At 40.2% G+C, this 12,835-nt stretch overlaps 5 protein-coding genes across 5 annotated transcripts; 4 read left to right on the top strand and 1 right to left on the bottom strand.

Annotated features, from left to right (window-relative positions):
• Positions 1-187: 187 nt before the first annotated feature.
• Positions 188-797, top strand: CBG27020 (the record flags this gene model as incomplete). The annotated part of the gene is made up of 3 exons (XM_045237373.1): positions 188-196; positions 401-589; positions 789-797. 3 exons carry the CDS (start codon positions 188-190, stop codon positions 795-797), a joined length of 207 nt encoding a protein of 68 aa, XP_045098818.1.
• An 806-nt stretch (positions 798-1,603) lies between these two features.
• On the top strand, positions 1,604-7,664 carry CBG08524 (the record flags this gene model as incomplete). Its single annotated transcript, XM_045237372.1, is given in 8 exon segments — positions 1,604-1,903; positions 1,921-2,919; positions 2,971-3,826; positions 3,873-4,840; positions 4,891-6,482; positions 6,531-7,150; positions 7,200-7,483; positions 7,530-7,664. The coding sequence occupies 8 exon segments, from the start codon at positions 1,604-1,606 to the stop codon at positions 7,662-7,664; spliced, it is 5,754 nt and encodes a 1,917-aa protein (XP_045093830.1).
• Positions 7,665-7,974: 310 nt separating this feature from the next.
• On the top strand, positions 7,975-8,516 carry CBG08525 (the record flags this gene model as incomplete). The annotated part of the gene is made up of 2 exons (XM_002636200.1): positions 7,975-8,141; positions 8,186-8,516. 2 exons carry the CDS (start codon positions 7,975-7,977, stop codon positions 8,514-8,516), a joined length of 498 nt encoding a protein of 165 aa, XP_002636246.1.
• Positions 8,517-8,724: 208 nt separating this feature from the next.
• Positions 8,725-10,462, bottom strand: CBG08526 (the record flags this gene model as incomplete). The annotated part of the gene is made up of 2 exons (XM_002636201.1): positions 8,725-9,052; positions 10,455-10,462. The coding sequence occupies 2 exons, from the start codon at positions 10,460-10,462 to the stop codon at positions 8,725-8,727; spliced, it is 336 nt and encodes a 111-aa protein (XP_002636247.1).
• A 934-nt stretch (positions 10,463-11,396) lies between these two features.
• Positions 11,397-11,964, top strand: CBG08527 (the record flags this gene model as incomplete). Its single annotated transcript, XM_002636202.1, has 2 exons — positions 11,397-11,404; positions 11,460-11,964. The coding sequence occupies 2 exons, from the start codon at positions 11,397-11,399 to the stop codon at positions 11,962-11,964; spliced, it is 513 nt and encodes a 170-aa protein (XP_002636248.1).
• Between the last annotated feature and the right edge of the window lie 871 nt (positions 11,965-12,835).

The following is a 12,835-nucleotide window of genomic DNA, read 5'->3' as shown; positions in this document are numbered from 1 at the left end:
GAAATTGTACAAAATAGCATTTTTGCGTTGTTTTTTGATTATAAAAAAAGTTTTATCAGACGAATTAAAAATTCATCCATAGAAAATGTAGAGAAAATAATTGCGGTTTTTTTTTGAGCTATAGAACTCCTAGAAATGTCAAAAACTGAAAGAGGAGATAGATTTTTTCTGTAAAAAACTTTCAAAAATGACCATTGTTGAAATTTTTTCTTCCGGAAAAGGACCATACATGAATCTATAACCACTAATTAATTTTTTTAAGAATCATTTCATCTTGGAACTCCACAAAATCAGATAAAAAATTCTGAAATTATGGTTTCAGACCTGCAATTGTGATCGCACCAAACTTTTTTTCTGTAGATCAAAAATTAATTTGCAGTTCGGAATTGTTCTGTGGGAGAGCGTGAACTTAGAAAAATCTCGTTATTTTCATACTTGTAAAATTCCGGGCCTGAGGAAAATTTCAAGGCCCGGGCCCGGCCCGGAATTTTGTCATTTTAAACCGAATTTTAAGCTCTCAATACAATTTTCTATATTTTTTTGTGCTTTTTGGATTGTTTGTCTGTTTGATCAAAAAATATTTTTAAAAGCTCGAAAAAAATTTTTTGATCGAAAAAAATCACATAAGGGTCCCCCCTTATGTGTTTTTTGAAATTTTCAAAACTTGTGGAATGACAGGCCCGCCGGACCGGGCTGGGCCTCCGAAATTCGGGAAAAGCCCGGCCCGTACCAAGTATGGTTATTTTGGCTAAGTCTGCATAAAAAATAATTCCTGTTGTAAACGAGAGAGGAGATAGCGCTAGAGAAAGATGACAATTCGAAGGCGCATTTCTCGTGCGAGAGGCCGTGTGCTGCTGAGTATCCACGCAATGGTTAACGTGGGGTCGCTACGCAGCCGCGACGCGTCGGCACGCCTCTAAACGAATCGCGAACGCTCGATTCGAACCTTTTGTAGGGACCCCGCAAATTCCGGGAAAAAAAAACTCCGGAGAAAAGTGGGCGGAGTCGAGAAACAGTGCGGCAAAACCGTGCCAAGGTTGCAATTTAGGCTCCGCCCCCTCATAACCGTGTCCAAATGTGCAAAAAAAACCGTGCCAGGGTTGCATTTTAGGCTCCGCCCCCAACTCCGCCCACTTTTCCCCGGAGTTTTTTCCCCGGAATTCACCGTCTAATGATTTTTTTTCTGTGATGTATCGAAAAATCATTCTCTATAGATCGTACGTCATTAAGATGGTAACATGATTTCTGTTTTTTTACCGCTTCTCAAGTTCACCTGCTCTAATCCCCAAATCCACTCACACAACCTAGGATTGATTGAAAGTTGTTTACATGTAAACATGTGACAACAGAAACGGTTTATTCTTTTTCAATAACGTTTCCTTCGGGACGCTTCGCTGTCTATCATACTTTTGCAAATCGATATATGAACAATTGACTTTCAGTTCCCTTTCGCACCAACCTTGTGAATATTTAGCGAATCTGTGTTTCATAACTCTCTTATTGTTTTCAGCGACTATCTTCTCCCCCTTCAATCAACTCATCTCTTCATCGCTGCTGATTTTTTTTACTCTTTTTACTGTAGCTGTTATTTTTAAGCGATAAAATGGTAGGTCGAAAGAAGCAAATGGCCTCAAAAACTCGGCTTCTTGAGAGCGACTCAGAGGATGATATTTCGTCATCGGGATCCGTCACTGAAGCCGAAGACCTCGAGGAAGATATCGATATGGAAGATTTGGATACAACAGAACTAGAGAATGCTCATAGTGATGGTAAATTATTTTTCTTGACGAACACTGATCACGATAATTATTTTCAGAAGATGGATTGGAAACAGAAGAAATGGATAAGAAGCGCGAGAAACATTTCTGCAAAGAAATCTGGCAGCTCAAAAAGCTTCCTTATAGTGACGAACTTGAAGAGCAGGCCAACCGACATTTTCAAATGATCAAAAAAGGACTTGCTGAGTCGATTTTATTGAACGATGCTGCCACAGGATTTTGTCATTGGACAATGGAACTAGACAAATATATCGACTTCTACGGACGTCGATTTTCGAAAGAGGAACACATTCAATTGATTCACATCTTCCTTCCTCTTGTAAAGAAAGGTGCAATCTTTCGGAATGTGAAAATTGCTATGCGGACATTATATACACTTCTCAGTAAGAAAGATTTTCTCACTCGTCAAGACTTGGTCATTGATTGGCGCCCACTGATGGAGCTTTATGTTGAAGTCACGTTCAAGAACCTTGAAGAAGATGGATTGTTCCTGATGCCTGATGGATTCAGATCGGATTTGCACACCTTGATATTCTACTCTCGTCCTTACTTTTCCGATGAATCCGTGCAAGAGCTACTAGACGAAGTACGTCCTTTCATGTGTGTTTGGGACGAATCATGTCTTCGGTATTGGAAACTTATGGATCTTTTCTTGTGCACGGCTATGCCGGTTCAGAGACAACTCACACATGGGTCTGCACTTTGGCTGGATGAAGCGTGGTATTGGTACGAGCAGATCACAAACAACTCCTTGTTCGAAACGCAAGCTATTAAAATGTTTGCAAGACTATCAGTTGAATGTCCTGGTCATATTGACTGGACTGGTAAGCTCGACTTGATCTTCTCCCGACTTCTCAGAGCTCTGCGTCTTGGACACGTCACAGGACTCTGCCAAGTTTTCAATCAAGAGTATGGATCAATCTGGCTCGTTTTCATGATGGGAACGAAGGCACACGACAAGTTGATGAGTCATATGCGTGATCTTTTCAACCAAGTCGAATCGTTTTTGCATCCATCAAACAATGGTCTTCACACCCAACATATCATGGTTTTGCTTTCGAAGTTGCTGTCTAACACATTGCTCAGACTGAAGAGGGAAAGGTCAGAGAAGTCACCAAAAAGTAACAGAACACTTACAATGGTAGGGTAACTTTTTAATTTTTCACTGATAATATACTGTTCGAATTTTCAGATTCCTGATGAAATGCGACTCACCCAAGCACATCTCGACGAGCTGGTTACCATGATGCTTCCGAGTCTAAAACTCATTGCATTCACCAAAACTTGCAAAGAACTTGTCAGTCCAGCATACAGATCTGCATGCCTTCTGTGTCCGAAAATTATTCTACCGATTGTGCTGGATATGGTCTATCCAGCGTTAGAGACACTTGTGGAACCGCATCGTCTTCTTCAGACATTGGGAACTCTTCTTGGTGTGCTCATTCCATTGGTGAAAGATGAACCTGACGCTGAAGGAAAGACGTATAGAACTCATGTCATCACGATTCTCAATTCATTGCTTCCGGGTCTTGACTGCAACGACATTAGCAAGTGTATGGTTACGTATCAAATCATTGGTGTAATCGTCAATATGATTCCAATTGTGGACTGTTCTGAAGCCGTTCATGTGCGATGTGATCTCACCGAAGACGAGAAAGAGCTTTGTTCAGCTACAGCAAATTTTGATTCTATTATTTCGATGCTCATGGATCGAATGTTTGAAATGCTTATCGCTGTAGGGCAAACTGCGACAACATCAGGAACTCATGGATCGATCTCTGCCAAGACAGGAAGTAACATTGAAGATCAAATTTTTCATCGAGGAACTCTTTCCGTTTTCAAGGGAATCTGTAGAAACAGTAGTACCGAACTGTTCAATATCGCCATCAACAAGTTGTACAGTGTCGCATGTGAGCACGTGTTCGATAGCAGAATAGCCAATGACGTGATTGGGGACATGATCCAAGTGGCTTGCAAATTCCACCCTGATATTGCTTTCCATAAGTTCTTCAAGCTTGTGATTTCTAAAATACAAAATTGTATCACTCGTAAGTTTTATCATTTGCCTATGTGACGATAAAATATATATTTCAGCCGAATTCTACACTGAAGAGAAGGTCGAGTTTGGAACTCTTTGGTGGATTGCTATCGCTTCTCGAATGATCAAAGTTCATCCAAAACTACTTCTGGAAAACTGGCACATGGTCTCGACTCTAATGGATCTTGTGATGCCGAACAAGAAATGCACAACAGCAACTGAGAAAGCATTAAATGTGATGGACAACCTTCTGGATCAGTTGACCTCGATTCAAATCAACTCTCTTGCCGAAAGGAGAAAGATGTACGACCTTTCGACAGAACAGTTTCTTGCTATCAGACATTGGGCGGCTCCAGTCGAGAAAAAGAACTGGAATCCGGAATGGATCATTCCAACGCACGAATCAATCGACCGAGCAACACAAATTCTTCGTAAATGGTTGGTACCAACTATTGATTCACTGAATGCGCCTACCGGGATTCCGAAGAAAGAATTGCTTCATCGTCTTTATCTAGTGAGAAGTGCGCTTCTTGGATCATGCTTCTCTTTGCCGCTTCTTGAAGGAAAACTGATTCCATTGTCTGATTCGCACATTATTACACCAGAAAACGAAATGATGACGATTGTAAAACCAAAAGGAACGCCCGAGATTTCCATTGATGGCAAAAATGTGCGAAAGATGATTCTCGACTGCACCGTCGGATTGATCAATTGGCTCTTGGAAAACAATCCAGACGATGTTAAGTCGATTCAAGAATCCATTTCGATTCTTCGAAGCCTTCCACTTAATCGTGGTTACACCAGGGAACTTTACAATACTTCTTCAACTAGTTATCGTGTCACGAAAACAATGCTGTGCGACAAATTGGCTGGTAACAAGAGTAACATCGAGATGATTGTCGAGGAGTATGTGATGCTTTTGCATCGAAAGCGTATTGCACACACTCAAGGATGGCACTTCAACGAACATCACAAGTTATTGCAGGATACACTTTTGAAAGTAGCAACCAGTACTTACAGTGAGGTAAGTTTCCGCTTTCAAAACTCGGTTTTTTTTTTAAATTTCAAAATAAGTTTTTTCAGAACCGATCTAAAGCACAAGCCATTCTTTTGAGCAAGCTTCGGGAGCATCCATATTCGTATAAACTCATCCTCAATGATATTATCTCTTTCTTACAACCTGGAAACGACGTTTCCCATGAACAACTGAAAGGAGCGTTGTATTTACTCATTGACGGAAAGAAACAATCGTTGATGCTTCGGATGGAGTTTGAACAACAAGCGAAAATGTGGCCGGCTCTTGTCAAAGTTCAGCATAGCGAGAAGCCGACAATCATTGCTCTTCTGGAAAATGCCCAGAATATGATTGTGGACAACTACGAAAGCTACCGCCTCAAGTATGAGTGGGAACCGAAACATGTAGAAGCTGCTTGGAAACTGTTGAGAGCTGCTGATGAATCATCGCCATTGCACAATGCGGAAATGCTACGTGGTCCCTCGGAGGCAGAGTTGGAGAAATACAAAAACTTACTTACCGAAAAGTACGAAAAGTCGAAGGCCAACTATTTCTCACTCATCAATGAGCTCTTTGCTCTTGCTAACGACCCAACTCTTCACTGGCGTCCTCTGGATATGGCATACTCTATGCTCTCCATGCAAGTTCGCCGGGACTGTCCACTCCCGGATAACGTTGTAAAAATGTTTGTCCGTCTTCTAATCAACGATACGGTGAAGACAAGAAGAATCGCCTCGGCCGTCGTGGCATCGTGGCTCAAAATGACGAAGCCAAAAGCAGTGAAACGCGAATACGTAATTCCATACAAAGCACCAAACACTTCAACAGGAGCCATGCACCCTATTCCATACGGATTCCGGTCGGACAACCGAATCATGATGTATGAAGAAGACAAGCTGCCTAAAACCGACGAGGAATGGGATTCATTCCAGTTCTGCTGTAAGCAAAATTGGGGAGCTTACACCTGGCCAGCGAAGCTAAGAACCTACGCACCACTGAAAGAGCAGAATGCTATTGACAGAAATTATGAAGACTTCAGTGACGTAGAAAAATACATTGTGGAGATGTTCCAAGATGAGAAGTTTATGACTCGCTTCCGGGAGCTTTTCTCTATCGAAATGAAGAAGGAGGATGAATTGTTCAACGCCGTCAATTTCTCTCTGTTCCAAGGCCTTTTCAGATGTTATGGCGATGTTCTAACTCATGCATTCCGAGCACAACTCGAGCTTCTATTGCAAAGTACTAAGGAATATGAACAGAAGTTGGCTGCTGAAATCACAGCCGGTATGATCAACGGTTCAAAGCTTTGGAAATATGAGAAGCAGCGTAAACTGTGGAACTGGCTTGACCCTCTTCTCACTAAGACTTTTGAGATCATGAAGGAGGATGGACTACGAAACTGGGGAGTTGCTATTGCAACCGTTTGCGGTTGTTCGGAAGCTAGAATGCTGAAGCCTCTAATTGATTTGCTTTTCAAACTGATAGAAAGACCGACCGACAACGCTTATGCTGCGAGCAGTAGAATGTTCCTAGTACAATCTGCTCTGTGTCAATTCGAATGGAGAGGTGTTGAATTATGGAACAAGTTAGTCGACATGATGAAAGGAATGCTAGTTCAACCATTCGCGAACCTCAGAGATCGCATTGCTATGTGAGTTTTAGGAATCATTTTTCATTTCACAAATTCTTAATATTTCAGTTCCCTGGTATCCGCAACATGGTACGACCTTCCCGCAGTCTGTGTGGACCCTTCTCTCCCTAAACGTCTCCAGCCACCACGAATTGAGGAGATTTCTGCTCTCTACCAAGATTTGCTAGGCACCTGCTTCGATGAAGTTAGAATGGTTCGCGACATTGACCTTGCTAACGGATATGCTAATGGATCATCATCATTGACGGTTCCTACTAGTTCTGGTGGAATGATGACACAGTCGGCATCTAGTGCGTCTCTTGCAGAAGTCTCAGAAGTGAAGAAGCAGTCTCGTCTTACACTCCGTGCTGCAATTTCTTTTGTCTTTAATACATGCAATCAATCGTACAATGCATATCCGCCGTCATTCTTGCAATTCATCCCTCTATGGTGTCACTATTCGAATGACGTAGGAGACGAGGAACTCCAGAAAACTTGTTCATCACTTTGTATCACTCAAATGGAGGCTATTTACATTTCCCCAGAAAATGCACCAGAAGTCATTCGTCAGTTCCAACAGATTCTCTCGACGCCGTGCTGGTGGAAGGCTAAAGTAGCAGCTTTGAAAATGGTCCGAATGCTAGTTTTCTCTAATAGATACGTCTTTAGAATACATCGTGATGATGTTGGTGCGTGATTTTCGCATGGTTGATTATAGTTATATGTTATATATTTCAGGAATTATGTTGGTCAATGCACTGAATGACAACCAGATCGAAGTCCGTGAAAAGGCGGCCGAGGCACTCAGTACGCTTCTTCAATCGAAGTTCTTCGAGACCACGCCGGAGCTTGTAAGCAAGTTCAGCACAGCGGCTAACTCGCAAGATATGGTCCAAGCTCATGGAGGAGTTATGGGGCTGTCAGCAATCGTCCTCGCTTTTCCATATTCCGTTCCCCCACTCCTACCTGGAGTGCTGATGACGATTTGTCGCTTCGCCACGGACAAAAATGCAATAATTCGCGTTAGTATTCAGTTCAAGACTGCGTTGACTTTATGATTATTTTCAGGAAGCCGTTAAACGCACACTTTCGGAGTTCAAACGTACCCACCAAGATTCTTGGCGAGAACACGAACAACAATTCAACGAGGACCAGCTGATGGTTCTTCGTGATTTACTCATCTCCCCAAACTACTATGTCTAGGTCTTCTGTCAGATAGTATTAGTTCGTAGCGCTGCATTGTATGCACGTATCACCGAACGCTTTATCATTTCGCATTTCGCCGGGTTTCTTTTCAGTGTACATTTTTTACGAATACTTTTATTTTGTTCCACTTCGAAACGGTGTTCATCTTACGAAATTCGTTTATTTTATCTTATTTTCATTTCATAACAATTTCATAAAACTTTAAGATTTTTTTCTAATTTGAAGTTTTGTATCCGTTAACTCGGTACTATGATTTTTTTGTTGACTTTTTTTCCCAATTTAGTTTTTAATACTCAAGTATTTAAGCATGTTGGAACGAAGCACGCGTGCGTGGTTGACGATTGTGGTCATCCAAGCAATGGGAAGTGTATGGATGTGCTATGCAAAGCAGAACGCGGCATCTCACTACACATCAAAGTCCACAGCACTCTCCAGAGCTCATGCCCTTCCCCTTGCGTTGCTCTGCATTCTTAGGTACTATTTATTTTTGCAAACTTTCTTCAATAGCATCATTTCAGAATCGTTCTGATCTTCGATTATCGCAACATCTCCGTCCACATCTCACACATTCTTCTCTCCATTTTCACTGCCCTCCACACACTCTCCGAAGTGTTCTACTACCAATCAATGTCCTACGGAATCGTGACAGTCACTGAAGTCACTCTCAACAGTTTCTCCGCTTTCGTCATGCTGTGCTTCATATTCTCCTCCTCGTTCCATGAAAAAATCAAAGCTGAAACTCTGAAAAAGCGAAAGAGAGAATTCGTTGCGAGACACTACATGGAAGGAGACTCGCTCACACCGGATGACGATGACGAGTTGGTTCAGGCCTACAGGAAAAGAAAGTAACACTCAATTTATCTATTATGTACCGACAGCTGTATAACTGTATTTTTTGCAAAATTTCAATTCTTCAATCTCATCCCAAAAAAGACTCATAATTTTTATAGCATCTCTGAAACATCTTCTGAAGATCTCTTCATTATGTTGAATGCTTTATTTGATAATGAATTTTGTACAATTTCGTTCGTTGTATGGGCAGTGTATGGGGGAAAGTCTACTTTCCATAGGTGTAATAATAGTATGGATAGGTGTAGTAGTAAAGTGGCTGAGCAGCCACAGCTCCAGTAGTCTGAACATTTCCGGATTGATCTCGCTGAACATTCGAGTATTGTTGGCTTCCTTGAGCATATTGAGTTGGTTGCTGATACTGTTGGGATGGTTGTTGAGCATAAGTTTGTTGATAAGTCTGCTGATATGCTGTAGCGTCGTTTTGTGTTGTGGCAACGGTTGGATAATAGTAGTAATATGGAGTGTAATAGCTCGTTGGATAGTACAGGTATTGGGCAGAAGCCACGGCGAGAAGGGAGAACAGAGCGAGAAGCCTGAAAATTGTTTGTACTGAAATTGTTCATTCGAAAGTCTAGATATATTTCAGTTCCTGTGAAAGATATCAAAAAGTGGTCTAATGACAAAATACGTTTGATATTCTGATAAACATTTTGTCCGTTAACCACTTTTTGTCATCTTTCCCAGGAACCGAGATCTACAGACTCAAAGTCCGGTTTACGGTAAATTTTGTGCTAAATCACTACTTTGAAGCTGTACAAACTGAAGTTTGTCGTATTCCCCCTAACTTACTACTAATTGCTTCTGGGAGCAATTGGTTGGAAAAGTGGAAAATTTTCTGGCATCTCTAACATCATAACATCTCATTGGGTTCGGAAGTAAGAGTCAAAAGTGGTAAACTTTGGAAAAAAAAACTAGACAGCATTATAACATTTTTGAAATATTGGGCTACTGTATGTAAAATGTTAAATTTCAAAAAAGAAGATTGTTCCTCCAATAAAGAAAAAATATTCCCTCTAATAGAAGACTACCCAAACCGTTAACTTCTAATTCAAAGGTGGTGTACGGTGAAATTTTTTATTGCATCAAAATGTGCAGAAATGCATGTAGATTGACATAAAAATAAAGAAAAAATTCGAAAAAAATTCCTTCATCGAGAAAAACGCATCGAAAAATACGCTGAAAGCCCTTAGGGACGAGGTTTTTTCTAGGCCGCCCGGTGAGTAAAAGCGCGCGAATTCAAACTTTTAATATTTTTTCGCTCGTTTTCAATTTTTTTCGGTTTTTTCAAGAGTTTTCTAGGTTTTTGTCAATTTTTCTTCCAGGATCATCGGAAAATTTGAAAAAAAAAAGTGAAAACGAGCGAAAAAATTTTAAAAGTTTGAAATCGCGCGCTTTTACTCACCGGGCGGCCTAGAAAAAACCTCGTCCCTAAGGGCTTTCAGCGTATTTTTCGATGCGTTTTTCTCGATGAAGGAATTTTTTTTGAATTTTTTCTTTATTTTTATGTCAATCTACATGCATTTCTGCACATTTTGATGCAATAAAAAATTTCACCGTACACCACCTTTCAATAATTCGCTTCTGTGAAAGATATCAAAAATTTGTCAACTGACACATTATTCATCATGATATCGCCAATAATTTATCAGTTGACAAATTTTGGATATCTTTCACAGGAATCCAATTGAGCTTAAAGTAAACTTACATGGTGCCATAAATGCTCTGTTAGAAGCCTACCAGAACCGCCAACTTCAAGCTCAATTATCTCGATTCCTGGGAAAGATATTAAAATCCGTCGATTGAGAAATTGTTTATCATAGTATCATTAATATTTTACCAGTTTACAAATTTTGGATATATTTCACAGGAATCGAGAAAATTGAGCTAAAAGTTGACAATTAATGTACGCTTCACTATCACCAAATCCAGACTTACGTGTTCATGATGTTTGATCGAGGTGAGTAGAAGTGCTGGCTCAACTGTCCATCTTACTCCTTTTATACTTTTCCCAATGACCGAACAACCTCTAATTCCCTTTTCCCACTCTCAAAAATCACCAAGAAAAAACTGTGTCTCCTATCCCTCCCTTGAGCCCTTACATACAAAAGTCAATGTGCACACTACAAAGGAAGGACTGAAATTCTGCTGGATTTGCCTGTTCTATCTTCTTGTCACCTTGTCAACAACAATGTTCTGTGTGCTCCTCGCCACCCGAAATACACGCATCCTTACATCTTACAATTATTTACTTTTTCATAGAAACATTCTTTGTAACAAACAGTAGTGTAGTGTTTACTCGTGGTGTTTCTTGTGGTTTTTAAAAAAATACATCGTTAAAGTGGGATGAAATTCGTCGTCAGGATAGATGACACATCCAAAAGTGACTATCGAAAGTATCAGTTCGGAAACTTGACCCCTAATTGTGTTTATGTTTCAGTTTGTGACTCATTGTGACATAACAGTGTAACTTGATAGTCGTAAACGAATCCTTGATAGATTCGCACTCTTACTCCCCATCTGGCTTAATCTTGATCACTTTATCATCATCATTCGTATCAAAATGAACCGTTTTAGCCACAGCCTGCCCGCCAGCCACCTGCCATTCGTTGTGAAGTCCCTTCCCAGAGTAAATATAATTTCTTTGAATCTCCGACCCACCTACAGTATCTCAGTGTCTCTCTTGACCTCAAGTTTGCTCAGTAACTTTGACGAAACTAAGAGGAGTGAATGAAAAACATACAGAAGGAGAGGGTTTTTTCTCAGTTTTTGAATGCGACCCCTTGATGACAGTAGACCCACCCATTGGGGTTGAGGTATAAAAATGGAGGAAATTGTGGGAATAGACACCGTTTCTACTCTTTTCTACAGTCGAACGAAATGAACACGTAAGTTTTTCAGGACTTCAGTGCTTCATGGACATGAACAACTTTTCCTTTTCAGCTTCCTTGCTCTGTGGTCCCTCGTTGCAGTCGCTTCTGCTCAATACCTGTATTATCCAACCAGCTACTACACTCCATACTACTACTATTACCCAACGGCTGCTGTTGTAGGAACCGCCGGTGTCACTCAACAAACCCAAAATGACGGATCCACTCAATACGCTCAGCAACAACCACAACAACAGCAACAGTATGCTCAATCAGGAACTCAGCAACAACAACAACAATACTATCCACAGCAACAGCAAACCCAACAAGGTCAACAACAGCAGACCCTTCAATACCAACAAGGAGCTCAACAACAACCAGTGCAATACGATCAATCTGGAAATGCTGTTCACTACGATCAATCTAACCAGCAACAGCCACAACAACATTACACCACCACCAACGTCCAACGTGATCAAACCGTGCAACAAGGAGCCCAACAGACAGGAACCGTTGCTGCTCAACCAATGTACTACTACTACACTTCTCCATACTACTACTATTACGGAAGAAAGTAGATCAGAAGTATTACGAACACTACCCCACCGAAATTTCATATTATGATTTCATTCCTTCCACTGCCCATTATAAACGAACGAAAATTTTACAATAACACAAAAAACATGAATGAACGATTTCAAATCTAATCTGGTTTTTTTATAAATTGTTGTTGACAAGAGTTGTGATTTGAAGAATTACGTAATAGAAGGACCCGCAAACATTTAACTTTGAACCAACTTTTCTCCGTTACTGTCAATGATATAAAAAAGATGTCAACTGGTATAATCTTTATCAGAACATCAAAAATAACTTATCAGTTGACACATTATTGATACCTTGCATAGGAATTCAGATAATTGAGCTCACACTTAATAAGGTGAGGGGTTTTCTATGATAGGTATTAAGGTATTTACTATCAGAGAAAAAAAACATTCTTCATTCAAAAAAGTCAGTTCTTCGTCAAATCGGTGAACTCCTGGATGTTGCAAAAAATAAAGAAGAATTCATGGAAACTGAACGTGAAACAAAAAGAGAAATATAGGAAACGGTGAAAAAGTTAATAATTTTCAAAGATTTGAAAAAGTAGGTCAAAAGCTAGATTTTCTTAGGTCACGACCCAAAGTTTTCTAGGTCATGACCCAATCTTTTCTAGGCCATGACCCAATTTTCAAGGTCATGACTCAATTTTTTTATGTCTACCATAGGAATATTTTGAAAGCAAATTGCAATAACGAAATTCACAAATTTTAGGAAATTTTCAGATGAAAAAAAATATAATTACATGAACACCGTTTTACTACCAGAATTTTTTAAGAACCAGCATTTTTTTAAAAACCAGAATTTCATACTAGAGCCGATAACTCTGCTTAAAGTTGATCAAAATGTTTG

The sequence above is a fragment of the Caenorhabditis briggsae genome (genome assembly GCF_000004555.2).
Source record: "Caenorhabditis briggsae complete genome, chrV, whole genome shotgun sequence".
NCBI classification, from domain to species: domain Eukaryota; kingdom Metazoa; phylum Nematoda; class Chromadorea; order Rhabditida; family Rhabditidae; genus Caenorhabditis; species Caenorhabditis briggsae.
The sequence above is the reverse complement of the archived record's forward strand: the minus strand, read 5'-3'. Positions and strand labels throughout refer to the sequence as shown.